We start from the raw sequence: 13,993 nt of genomic DNA, 5'->3' as shown, positions 1-13,993 counted from the left end.
TTTATTACATTGACTGCTATTCAACACATATGAGTAGGAGTACTCCAAAAATAACTGGGGCATTGTTCCAGCCTCAAGAGTGAACAATAAAAAAAAAACCACAAGACAACCAAGGTATGTTGAGGAGATTTATTCAAAAATAAAACTGCCACTGTCTTACCATAGAAGCCAGGAACAGAACAAAACTTTCAAAGCAGCCCTTCAAAAAAAAAACAAAAAAAAACTTAAGCACATTTTAAAATCAAAAAAGTCACAGGAGAACAAATCTGAGATCAACACATGTGGGGGGGAATCTATTAATCACACAGTGAAGCCGATGAGGTTTGTAAAAAGGGCAGTGCAGCACAGAAACAACAAACAGTAGGAATGTGACATCATATATAAAGGCATGCAGGCAATGACGTATCTGCTTATGCCATTATGAATGGACTGGTTAAACAGCATTTGAACTAAAAAAAAAAAAAATCTAATTGGAGTGCAATACAAAAAAACATTGTTCACCAATTCTCAATGTGGAAAAAAATATTTTTAATAATATAAGCAGTTCAATGCAATGTCTCACCCTTAAGACTGGTATCAACTGGGTTACCTTCCACTGCGATTTGCTGTATGAACTGCCTGAATCACTGTTAAAAGTCGACATTTACATACTGTAGGTGTTGCTTCTTGTACTCGCTACTAGACGTCTGAGAAGAAAAACATCCTATGCAGCGTTTAAAAAAAAAAAAAAATCCCCATCAAACGGACACCCATTTCTGTCCACTACACTGACTAAATCTGCAACAATCTGAGGCTGCGCGAGGACTACAGCCCTGGAAGGGAGGGAAGGAGGTAGGGAGAGGAATTAAACTTAAAAGACTGGGACTAGACAAACAAGTACAAAAAAAAAAAAAAAAAAAAACGGCTGTAGGGGCTGTAAAAGCAGACAGGGTGCAGGGGGGTTGAGGGTCTGTCTGTTAGGGAGAAGGGAGGTATGGGGAGGGAGGGGGGTACTACTAGTCTCTTCTTCACTCAGTCGTCTGCTGGCGTAGGGCTTCGGTTTGGACTTGCTGAACGGGAACGACTGAAACAGAAACAGAGAGGAGTTAGCTCGCCACAGGGGAGGATGGAAGAACGATCAGAAAAAAGAAAAAACCCACATTATTAAACAACTTAAAACAGTATGAAGGTTCAAGACTTGGATGATCGCCCATATTTGTTAACTGTCTGAATATCTCTTTGACCTCTCAGACCGATAGACACTGTTTACTTTTATGTTATTTTTTTTGTCTATGGCAACTAATCTTAATATGTCTAGAAAAATAACTGTCTCGGGGTCAAAAGCTACATACAAAATTGAACCCCCGGGGCAAACCTCTTCAAAATAAATGACACAAGTCATTGACATTGTCTCCTCACTTCCTACTAGAACAGATAGTTAGCATAGTTTCTGTTCTTTGAGGAGACAGTTAGGCCTTGATCCTCCACCAACTAAAACACACCTAGAGAAAAAAAAGGAGCAAAAAACTGTTCTATACCATTACCAGAGAAGGAAATGCACATTTGAAAACCACTGTACTGAGTTTAAAGTGCTATAAATGGATATTATATAGGTAAAGCGGCTCATAAATGGTAATGATGTTGCGACATATATGACACAAGAAGAAAAAAAAAAAAAAATCTGACAAAGCCTCCTCAGATATATCAGCCCGTTTATAAATTCATGTTGCCTCTCTTGCGCTCACTCAGTCATCCACTCACTCTCACATGCAACTACACTCTATCAATCTGAGCATGCTTGTTAATGGCTCAACTTTAGCTCTATATGTATATATATATGTATATATATATAAAAAACAAAATCACCAGTTTTCCAGAGTACATCATCAACCTGTGCATTTTCTTTCACCATCAACATGAGCTTGTCAGGGGGTTTGATTTTTGGTTACCTTTGGAGACAGTGGCAGAAACAACAAGTACAGAGAAGCGAAGGATGAAAGGACTGAAGGACGGATGACTACAACTTGTAGGAGACACTGCGCTGGGGAGGCTCTTGAAGACTGATCTCTCGTCAGCTCTCTTTCTCTCACTTTCAGAAGCTAAGACAGAGGCCGAAGAACTCTGGTAGGTAGGTAGGAAGGGGGGTCTGGTAGGTAGGTAATGGATTTAAAAAGGTAGTGGTCGAACTCTGAACTGTGTGGGTCAGCCCTCTGGTAGATCTGAAGGCTGGCTGGGTGACTCTAGTAGAACAACTGTATGTGTGCGCGGGCTGATCTCGTCTGAGCGTGTGCGTCGGTTGGACAGACGGTCACCCATTCATTCACTGTGGGGAGGATTCGGTCGGTAGGTCGACCTCTTTCTCGCTGTCTAACACCAGCTGCAGGCGAAGGCTGATCTCAGGTCAGCGCTTAGTCACCCTCCCGCAGGACGTACACACCGCCAGCTGGCAGACCCTGGGCCTGGGATCAGCTGCAGTGTCAGTGCAGTGCTCAGCTCCCACCACACGCTTTAAAGAAAATATGAAAAATAAACAAAACTTCTGCAAAGATGCTTAACGTAAGTTACACCAAATGGTGTCGTTTTTGTATCTCAACTTATATTTTTGCAGGAGAGTTTTCTTGATCTAGCCACATTCAGGCTGGGGAATTACAATTTTAAGAAAAAAAAAAAGAAAAACATTTATAATCCTACCTCTGATTAGCTTTACTTAAACACTTGTCAAACTGATAAATACAATTTTCTCTCTTTGCTCTATCAGCCTAAACTCATTTGTTTAATAGAAGGGCTACGTCTATGCTGAGCCGAGACCGTCTGTCATGTGCCCTCTTTTCAGGATCAAGTGGGACTGGAGGTTAAAAACAGTGCTGACACTGCGAGAGCTCTCAAGAGTTTGACAAAAAAAATAAAAAAGAGCACACGAGAGAGGTCAAATCATTTCAACCTTTTATACTTCCCTACACCAGGCAGAGAGCCAAAAGTCGCTGTCCTCTATACCCCCTCCCCCACTCCAATACTGGCCCAACAGCAGAGGCAGGAGACTCGGCAGAAGATTCACAATCTCTCTGTGTTGAGAGGCAGAGGGTCCTCTGTGGTCGGTCATCTCTCGACATGGCAGTCGTTTGGCGGCAGCATGACGCTCCCGGTTGGAAGGAAACTCTATTTAACATTCCCTGCCTAGGATGAAGCACCTAGCTCTGACTAACCTGACCCTCTCTTGGAAGACAGTTTGTGCTTTGAACACCTGAAAAAAATCTATAAATGGATGATCTAGACCTTCCTACTGCGGTGTTACATACTTCAACAATAACTGGGCAGGACTACGTACTAGAAACTTAATAAAAAACAAGCCTACACCCTATTTCAGGGAATGAGAGACATCTAAACTGAAGGTTTACCTGTTCCTCTTGTGATTGGCTGACGGAGATCGTGAGCGGGATCGGGAGACAGAGCGTCCCCTGGGCACAGATCCGGACCGAGACCGAGATCTGGAACGACTGAAGAGAAGAGAGAAAAATATTTACATGTTAACAGTATTGAATGGTAAGGCACAAGAAGGATAAAAGTGAGGTGACGAGCCGATTGAAGAGAAAAAACAACACACCAGCAGCAATCATTTTAAGTGTGCAAGCATCATGACTTAAACAGTTTTACTTTGTACGTCTCAGAGACTGATGCGTTTGGAATGACAACAACAGTGTTGTTCAGTTTCTGGCTGTCTGTGTAATTGTGATTTGAAAACTTGCAGCTTACCTTCTCACAGGAGTCCTGGACTTGGAACGGGCTGGGGAGCCAGACCTGTTGTTACAGGAAATAAGGCGGGTTTAATTACAGCTGTGGTGGGAACGACACCTGAGGCGTTAACGACTCAACAAACTAGGTTGTGCATTTCCTGAAGAAAATGTGTGTGATTAGACTGTTGACTGCTACTGCTCTGGCTGCTGCTACAAGCCGCAGCTCCTGCAGCGAGTTTGTCTCGTATCGTAGCCGCCGTCTGCAAGTGAGGCTGTACGAGAATCACGCGTGGGACGGTATACAGCAAGTCGATAACGTGCATATCTATCTTCATCATGGAAACTTTGTTCATAATAGCAATGTTAGGGAGGCTGTCCTGAGATGGTATCGAAACCACAACTTTGCAATCTAACGGGGAAAGCTTAACCACAGAGCCAGCGGGGATCCCTGAAATCCAGAGCACAAATTCACAAATTGAGTCACAAATTTGTCTAAAACCAAAGCTTGTAGCTCAGAGGTTTGTACATCATTAGTGGCAGCAGATCAGCTGTTCTCTGGTCTATAAAAGAAATAAATTAAAAAAAAAAATCAGTGCTTTAGCCTGATGATGTCACACACTGATGAGAGCTGAAAACTGCTGTAAAAACTCTCACTTTGGACTTGTATCACAAGTTTGAATGAGGTCTGTAAGCCGACGTATGTCAAAGCACACAAGGTTCAAAGAGTTTTTCAACTTTCCAACTGACGTAGATCATTCCTCCCATAGACTACCATTCAATATTTAAAAAAAAATGCATATAAAATCACTGGAATATGCTTGAAAAAATAAAAGTTACAGCACACACTGAGGTGACACGCTCAACAGTGTTTCTAGCTGTAAGCGTGTGGGTCTATTTAAGTGTCAATAATGACGGATAAAAATAATAACAAAGGGAACAAAGAGTGATCGCTGCACCTGCAACAATCACAATTACACACACACTGCACGAGGACTTAATTGATCCCCGAGGGAGGCAATAACCATCGCATCCTACCCTCCCTCGGATTCTGCTGCAAAACTGGATTAACGCAACCAATGAGAGGCCGAGCTGCCGTATCTCACCGTCAGAACAAAAAGCACAAGAACGAATGTGCTGCCGTAACAGTTTATTACAATTCAACAAGCCGTTTTCTTACCTGCTCCTGCGTCTGGAATAGGATGGAGATCGACGACGGCTCCTGAGAAAGTAAAAAGAAAAGTCACAAAAAGGCAACCTGGAGATACATTTAAGGCTCATCTGATTTTAAACACAATTTACAAGCTCATTTTTATTTGCAGTGTGATTTTAGTCATCATTACAGTTTGGTTTATGATGCTCAAAGCCCCCAAAATTAGAACCAAAAGCACATAACGCTGAGCTGAGCTGCAACTGATATCTCTAAACCCTGAACATGACACCAAAACTGCCTGGCTGGATAGATTGCACTCAGGAGGACTGAGTCATGCCTTTAAATGACACTTGCATATTTGCCTTTCAATACAGTCAGGACTATAGTATTTACAGTCTGTGCTGTCTTCACGTAGTAAACAACCATCCAGAACTAGCATTTCCTGTTGTTTCACGAGGCGTGTCTGTGTTGATGAGCTGACTTTACCTGCTGTGGCTACGGCTGCGGGAGCGAGAACGGTAGCGGCGTCCGCGGGATCTGGACCTCGAGCGAGATCGAGAACGAGAGCGAGACCTGTGACGGGAAGACAAACAAGTTTATTCCCATCCCTTATTCCCTGGAAAATTCAGAGCAACAAATGATCAGCAGAATGGGAGAAAACAACGTGCATTATATCGGTAAACGCGTGCAAAACAGAGTGTGTTCCTTCACCTGCTGCTGCGGCGGCCTCTCTTGCTGAAGCGGTAGCAGTCGTAGGCGTAGTGGCCCCGGTCCCCACACTGGTAACACCGATCATTGGGGTCGAACTGGCGTCGGCTGGGGCGCCCGCGACCCTTCCTGGACATTCCTGTTGACATCTCCACACGTACACGAGAACCACACAGGACCCTGCGGAGAAAGAACGTAGTCAGTAAGAAACTGTTTTATTTCCTGCTACAGTCTTCATGCAGGCTGTAAGGATTAATGCATGAGAAAAAGATTTTTGTGTTAGTAGGGCTGAATGTTATTTAGGAGGGATTTCTAAATTGCACAGCTGTAAATATGTTACTACTCACTTTCCATCCATTCCTTTCACAGCATCTTCTGCATCTCTGGGATCTTCAAACTCCACAAAGGCAAAACCGGGTGGGTTCCTGGCCACCCAGACGCTTCTCAGCGGGCCGTAGTAACTGAACGCTCGCTCCAGCTCCCCCTTGGCGGCACCGTTGCCCAGGTCACCCACGTACACTTTACAGTCAGTGGCCCGAGATGAACTACGGGAGGATGAGTAGTACGACATCTTTTCCTGCCTGCTGGGAGGATGGAATGAATAGTCAATTAATTGATATTAATGCAAAAGTCAAGAGAAAATTAACATGGTTGCAGTCATTGTTCAAGTAAAACTGAAAGTCTTTGAGGTTTGCACATGTGGTCAGATAAAACCAGAGATGTGAAGAGGTCACTTTCTCGTTCTTTTTCCACCAATTTATGTATATTTTATACATGTAACATAAATAAATACAAAAACAAAATGACACTGTATATATGTATATAGAATTATACATATACATTATACAAGAACAAGAAAAATAAACTAAACAATTAAGAATTTATAATGAAAACAAGGAAATTCTCCAATATTTCAGTTCTGTGTCATATCTATATATCATATAATTTCATTGAATGGATTAATTTATTACTAAACTAAATCAATGTCCTATGAAATATTAACCAGAAGATAACACCTTTTCTGACATTTTGTTGACTAAATAATTAACTGATTAATCAAGACAATAAACAGCAATATAAATCAGTTTGCAGCTCCACAATTAGCCTAATAAAGATTACATTCATTGATCCCTGTGGGGGATGTTACAGTTCTTTGCCCTCAGTTCAAAGGTCACCGTCTGCAACATAACACTATCTCTGCAGCCGCTACAGATTTCAGAGATACCGGCTGCAGAGCTTGAAAACATCTGATTAGTTCAACATCTGCTTTGGTAGCTCTGGTAGCTGATTTAGTAGCTCTGGTAGCTGATTTTGTAGCTCTGCATCTGGTTTGGTAGCTCAGCAGGTGCAGCAGCGTCGCCTATTAGCGCGCCAAACGCGGCCTCAACAGGCCTCTGTATCTACAACGGTATTTTCGAGGTTAAAATCAGCGTGAGTGAACTTCAATCGGGGACAAGACTGATTTATTTTATTTGTATAATGCGATTAGTTTTTTAACTGGAGGATACAGATCCGTTGGTGTTGGTAACTTGGCGGGGCCCGTTTTAAGGACAAACGGCTTAATTGATGAGTTAACGTTAGCAAGTTAACGACGACTCAATTCAACACACAATATACCTTTGATCGGTGTATGTAAGTTATATGTATATCTATTAAGGTATATTGTGTATTTCACATTATCTGTATGCTATATATATGTGTGTATCGATATATATATATAAATCCAGGAATTAGTCAGGGCCCTGCTCACACTGCTCATAAACAATGGCGGTCACAATGTTACCTTCTTCCGCTGTTCCGATGATTTGTAACGAACCTCCGAGCAGAGAGGAAAGTCCAGCAGCCTGAGGTGGTCTTTACCACCACAACACAGTCTTTTTGAACACTGAACGAGCCAAATAGTCACTCGTACGAACGTTAACGACTTTCCCACATGTCTCTAGCGCAGGTTGAACAGCTAACTAGCAACGGGAAACGACCCCGCGACCTGACCACGTGACATCCGCACCTGCGCACTGTGACTCAAAAAAGCTTCCGGTGCTTTCAAAATGCAGTGATTAAACTCACGATCTAAATTAATGAACAAAAACTAATATTATAACAAGTGGTGGAAGAAGTACTCAGACCCTTTACTTAAGTAGAAGTACCAATACAGCAATGTAAAAATACTCCGTTACAAGTAAAAGTCCTGCATGAAAAATCCTACTACAGTAAAAGTACACAAGTATTTCAGCTTGATGTAGTTAAAGTATTGCAGTAAAAGTAGTGGTTTGGTCCCTCTGACTGATGTACTATTATATATGACATCATTAGATTATCAATACTGAAGCATCAGTGTTACAGCAGCATGTTACTGTTGTAGCTGCTGAAGGTGGAGCTAGTTTCAACAACTTTATATACAGTTAGCTAGTTTAGTCCAGTGGTTCCCATCCTAGGGGTTGGGCACCTCCCAAGGGTCATCAGATAAATCTGAGGGGTTGTGAGATGATTAATGGGAGAGGAAAGAAGAAAAAACAAAGTTCTGATACACAAATCTGTTTTCAGTTTTTGGACTTTTTCTCTAATCTTTGATTTTTGGTGAAATATTGGATCATTTGAACATTTATTGAAATGAAACCATGTGAGAAGTTTAGAGAGAAAAATCACTATTTGGTGGAGCTGTTAACAACTCATAGACATCTGAAATGTGACCCCGACTACACACTGCTTTTTGTAAGACGTCAAAAGACAAAAAAGTTGGAAACCACTGGTTTCATCTTTAACAATGTGTTGTATTTTAAAAGCTTGTTATATTATCCATTGTGTCAAATCTTCATCTGAAAAGTAACTAAAGTCAAATAAATGTAGTGGAGTAGAAAGTACAATATTTCCCTCTGAAATGTAGTGGAGTGGAAGTATAAAGTAGTATCACATGGAAATACTCAAGTAAAGTACAAGTACCTGAAAACTGTACTTAAGTACAGTACTCGAGTAAATGTACTTAGTTACTTTCCAGCACTGATTATAAGCCTAATTATTATAATAATAATTATAATAATTATAGGCCTTATATAGTAGTCACAGTTATAAACTACAACCCTGCATTCTCCAAATGGAATAACACAGAGATTCATACTTTGCTATTAAACTAAATCCCTGCACCGTGTATGTAATACTTTCCAAAAAAGCTATCAGCGTATTTATAATCGCGAGTGTTTGCTCCCTTATTAAAAATTCCAGATCCTGTGAATATGCAAATACAGTGTTTCCCCTACAACTGTACAGGCCTGGTGGGGCACCAGGCCAACAAGAATCTTTACTTTTAATGCCAAAAATAACGCCAAATATCCATTCATAAGGAAATCAATAATCATTTGCGTTTGGGAGTGTCTGTGCGGTATTGTTCTGAAACATGAGTCAATCTCTGTGTCGTTGCCCGGGAAACTCTTGACGCAATGTGAGTGCCTTGTCTATTTAGGGATTTTTTTCGCTGCATACCAGTTTTCCTGCTGGACACAAGATGTTTCCTCCTTCACTGTAAAGTTCATTCTCAGTGTTTGAGAACTGGAGGCTTCAAGTTTCCACATCACACTTGTGCAACTTGCATATTGGACCTCGATTGGCTCCAAACTAGTCATGATGTCACAAATCCTGCTCGCAGGCCCATAAAACTTTTTCACTTTAAGCAGATTAATGTGAGAACAAACTCTGCACGTACATCATTCTGCGCAGTGAAGCTCAAACATCTAAATGATGTCACAATAAACAAAACACGTTTTTGAGTGACGGGAGACTTTAAATTAATTGTAAAAAGCTTCTAAGTCAACCGGCGAGGGCGACGTGACCACTAACGAACTTCTTCACTTGCACTGATCACTTACTTACAGTAACATTAACTGATAATTAAATGAATAAATAGATAATTAACAAAATGATTAACTCTCCTGCCCTCATTATGCTTTCAATAAGCCCTGTAATGTATTGTAATGTAATAGTATGATATCATGTTTATGATATAATGCATTACATGGTGCGTTGCTTGATATTGGTGGATTGAGTGTACATTTCTGACGATAATCAGCATGAATATCTATATTATTCCCATTGAACTGACCTAAAACCTAAAGATATAGAAAAAAGCACCAAATCCTCACATCTGACAATATGGAACCAGAGAATATTTGACATTTATTGCTTGATAAATTACTAAATTAATCAATTATTCTTTTATTTCAATCCGCTAATCTTTTTAGTAGTGTCACAGAATAATAATACATATTCCTCTGTCAGTTGATTTTTGAGTGCCATAAATCTAAAATAACTTAATTATGAGTTCATACTAGCCTGGTGTATAGTGCCTTCCTCTCCCCTACACCTGTACACATAATATTTAAAATATACTCTCTTGGGATCAAGCTCCAGCAGGTCCTTGTGGATCCTGATCATGATGAGTGTATGTGGTTGTGTTTGAGTTTCATGGATGGATTATTGAATCTCTATCTCTATATTATATATTTAACATCCTTGTTTTATACTCCGACCATGTTGAGTTTGAGTGATGTATGCTCATTTAGTGCAAAAATAATGACTCAGACACGTTCAACCTTGAAAATAAATAAACTATATTCAAATAAGGTCAACTGTACTTGATTAAAGACCTTTGTTTTCTTTCAGTAACACGTTACACCTCATGCCATGTTCTCAAAAACAAGTTGCCATGTTTTTCTAAGGTTTTTTTTTCCTCCCACATTTCATAAAAAAACTTAAATATCATCTTCAGTTAATAATTTATTACAGTATTGAATAAATGTATATGTCTATCACATGATATTGTATTAACTCAGTCATTATTTCCCCTACAAAGGTTCAGGCAGAGAGAGAAATTTTCATCATCACAGGAAAAAACTTCACAGAGAGACACATTGAAGAGCAAGACCTGGGAGGGAGCGAATGGGAGAAGAAGAAGAAGAAGAGAAGAGACAAAGAAGAGAAGAAGAAGAGAAGAAGAAGAGAAGAGAAGAGGGGGGGGGGGGGGTACACTAACACAGACACAGAAATATCGTACACCAACAAACAAAAGATGACCTGGGATGTCGCTCGTTGTGGATGTAGCCATGACACAACAGAGCAAGCTTTTGTTTTCACAGCTTCTAAAGTAGACACTGAATCCATAAATGCTGCATGTTTATGTGTGTGTGTGTGTGTGTTGTGTTTATGTCTGTATGCACTGTTTGTATCTGTGTGTGTGCCACTTGCTCATTTTATTTCACTGGCGTTTTTGGATTCAAACTGTGGGGAATCAACTTGATAAAATATGCCTATAGGCGTCCATCACAGTAGACCATGCTGCTAACACACGTACACGGGGGGGATTCGTCATGCATCTGCAGAGGAACACGGAGGGGAAAGCAAACACTGAAACACACTAGGGGAGAGGAGGGGTCGGGTGAGGAGGAGGAGGAAGAGGAGGAGGAGGAGGAGAGGCTGGATAGGGTGGCGAAAGGCGGGGGAGGGCATCACATCTAGCTACAGAACAGCAAAGGCCGAAGCCAGACAGTTTAGTACAGAAGTTCATGGAAACATGGAACATTGTCCCGACATTGTAGACAGTTCTGTATGTGGGTGCTGAGCCGGGCCTGGGTCACATCTGCTGGGTGTGTATAATCAGAGCGGATCCGTTCTGTAGCCGCCGGGTGCTGATGCTTTTATTTCTTCTCCCCCAGCAGTCATAGATTACACAAGAGTTCAGCAGACCTGTGTATGTGTGTATATGTGTGTGTATTTGCGTGTGATGTGTAATCTTGGTCCTACCTGTTGTACTACAATAACAGTTAAACGACTGTTACACCCTCACACACCACTGACCTGCCTCACGGCCACCACCGATATCTATAAAAGCCTCCCTCTTTAGCTCAAGACGACCCGAGACTGACAAATATACTGGCAATGTTCCACACTGTTTCTTCATGTAAACATGCTACTTACACTCAAAAAAAAACAACTCCTCCTTTAAGAGAACCGGATGAATGAAATGTACGTTGGCAGAGGCTTACAACAAACACTGGAGCAGAAAAAAACATGTGCACTGGCCTCTCGTCAAAGCTACCGACGAAAGATGTGTTTTTTTTAAAATTTATTTCCTGTATTGCACATTGAAACCACACTCCTTGAACTAAACTCCAAACTGTTCGCCTCAAGGACCTGCGGCACAGCTTATCCATAGATAAATAATCTTCTTGTAAATAAATAAATATCTAAATAAATTATCTCGTGAGAAGAAATATACATAAGTGACACAGAGACGCAAACGAGTCAGCAGACGATCAGTAGGTTAGATGAGATTATGTTCGGTTTATGATACACTACACTGTCGGAGCAGTTTCGAAAGGGGAGTTTCCTCACTGTGGAAAATATATCAAAATCTAATCCACTAAAATTCAGTAATGATGTAATCTACACTAAACTCTACCAGCTGTATATATTGATACTGTTCTAAACATTGTTTAGAAGTACAAAAAATCTACCTTGGCTATATCTGCAAGGAAAAGATACAAAAATTGGTTTTTAGAAAGTTTACAAAGTATAGTTAGTTAAGGGTAAACGAATTGAATCTTTCTGATATCATAGTGTAATAAACTCCACTTATATAGCGCTTATCATCAGTGGGTGAAGATTTTTTTCGAGGCGCTTTAAAGAGAAAATGTTTGCAATGCACCTGCAGCACAAAGTACAATGTCCTTACAGAAATATTCAAAGTGACATTAGGCAGTGAATATTACAGTAATAATAATAATAATGTTGACCGTGATGTGTCGAGATCAACTCCCATCTAGATGCTTCCAGACGAAGCTTAGAGTCAACTAGTTCTACCTTTTTTTTTTTTTTTTTAATCATACAATAAAGTTGCACACTGCCCACTAAATCCTCTATGACATATTTTCATGCATTGACTTCGCAGCTTCATATATCTCAACGTTGAAAGTAATAAACCGGAAAATGTCGGCGTGTAAATGTCACAGCAAATCAGAGGATTTCTGCATATAGTTCAGTATCCTTCACTGGTTTGCACCTCTCTGGTTCTGGTTGTCGTTTCAGTAGCTTGTGAACAATTTACTTTACATTCCAACTCCGCCGTGCAATACTGAGCGACACGTAGATGCCTCGAAGGGCCGTGTTTTTCTAATCTGTTTTCCTCTGAAAACAACCTATGATCTGATAATACTACTACTATACAAACAGTCTCTGATTTAAACCTACAATGTGAAAATGACACCTGCTGCTACTGTACAAACGCCCAGGTTAGACAGTGTAGTCTTGTTAGCTGTTAGCTGCAAAAGCTAATCACTGTCTGCTATTGACTGTAAACAAAGTCCTTACTTAGTCCCTCTAAACAGCTTACAGACTTTCCATCAAAAAGGAAAGTGATGTTTAGTATGTCTGCTACTACTACTACGGGCAGGGACGAATTACAACAATCCCTTCCCCACAAGAAGAGAAACTTCATGGGGTGGTTTCACCTGGATCTGGTGTTGCATTACAATCACTCAGTCAGCTGAACCAGTGGAAATGTCAGAAAAAAGAAAAAAACGCAACACAGGATTTACAGTATATCAAACAAAGTGCAGCCAGGACAGAGTTTGTACGGCTAAAAACTTGAATACTAGATTTTTACTTGAGAGTTTTTCTTAAGGCATAGTATGGACGCTTGAAGCATCAGCGTGGTGTTGACTAAAGGATCCCGTATCCTAATTCTTGTGTAAATTAGGACTTTGGACAATATGCTGTAGACTCAGTGTTGATGACAGGAGATCTTTTATCGTTGGGTTTAAACGACTCAATCGAAATTCACTTGGCTTTAGAGGCTTCACGCTTCATAAAAAGTAAACTAACACTGTTAAGTTTTGTTTGACTGCCCCCTGCGTGTTTGTGTGACTCAACTATGCTGCTGCCACTACACATAAAGGATTAGTCTGTCAGGATACATGCCACAGTAATGGATTAGTCTGTCACTACTTAAAATGACACAGTGATGACTGACTGACGGACTGAATGGCAGCCAGCTGTGATTCAGTGTGTTTTCATTACACTCCACACAGACGGGCGGGCGTGTGTCACATTTTTTTTTGGTCCTTCTTATGAGGAAAATGTCCCTTTTTGATCCTCTCAGATCATCCCCGTTGGACCAAACACCCTTCCTCCCCCCTCCTCCTTCTTGTCTGCCTACACACACACACACACACACACACACACCCACACACACACACACACACACACACACACACACACACACACACAGACACAGCTTTATACAAGAAGATTTAACATCAAGGACCAGCTGATAGTTCACTGAGCACAAATGCAGGGATGTAAAATTTACAGTATGAAACTGATCATTCCCCTTTACATTGTATATATATGTGACTCTGTATCTGTCTATACATGCAAA

The 13,993-nt window shown here is 40.7% G+C and overlaps 1 protein-coding gene across 3 annotated transcripts; it reads right to left on the bottom strand.

The window, feature by feature from the left end:
* Positions 1-114: 114 nt before the first annotated feature.
* srsf7a (serine and arginine rich splicing factor 7a) lies at positions 115-7,569 on the bottom strand. Of its 3 annotated transcripts, none has more exons than XM_067595478.1 (8): positions 7,352-7,569; positions 5,916-6,152; positions 5,572-5,748; positions 5,347-5,433; positions 4,888-4,929; positions 3,730-3,774; positions 3,375-3,473; positions 115-2,485 (listed from the first exon to the last, which is right to left on the bottom strand). In XM_067595478.1, exons 2-8 carry the CDS (start codon positions 6,137-6,139, stop codon positions 2,392-2,394), a joined length of 768 nt encoding a protein of 255 aa, XP_067451579.1. In that variant the 5' UTR covers positions 6,140-6,152; positions 7,352-7,569; the 3' UTR covers positions 115-2,391. The 3 variants fall into 3 exon arrangements, with proteins under 3 accessions (XP_067451579.1, XP_067451581.1, XP_067451580.1); XM_067595480.1 differs by having other exon boundaries at positions 115-1,063; XM_067595479.1 differs by having other exon boundaries at positions 5,916-6,149.
* Positions 7,570-13,993: the final 6,424 nt, after the last annotated feature.

The sequence above is a fragment of the Thunnus thynnus genome, chromosome 7 (assembly GCF_963924715.1).
Source record: "Thunnus thynnus chromosome 7, fThuThy2.1, whole genome shotgun sequence".
Classification (NCBI taxonomy): domain Eukaryota; kingdom Metazoa; phylum Chordata; class Actinopteri; order Scombriformes; family Scombridae; genus Thunnus; species Thunnus thynnus.
Note: the sequence above shows the minus strand (reverse complement) of the source record. Positions and strands in the feature narration are given on the sequence as shown.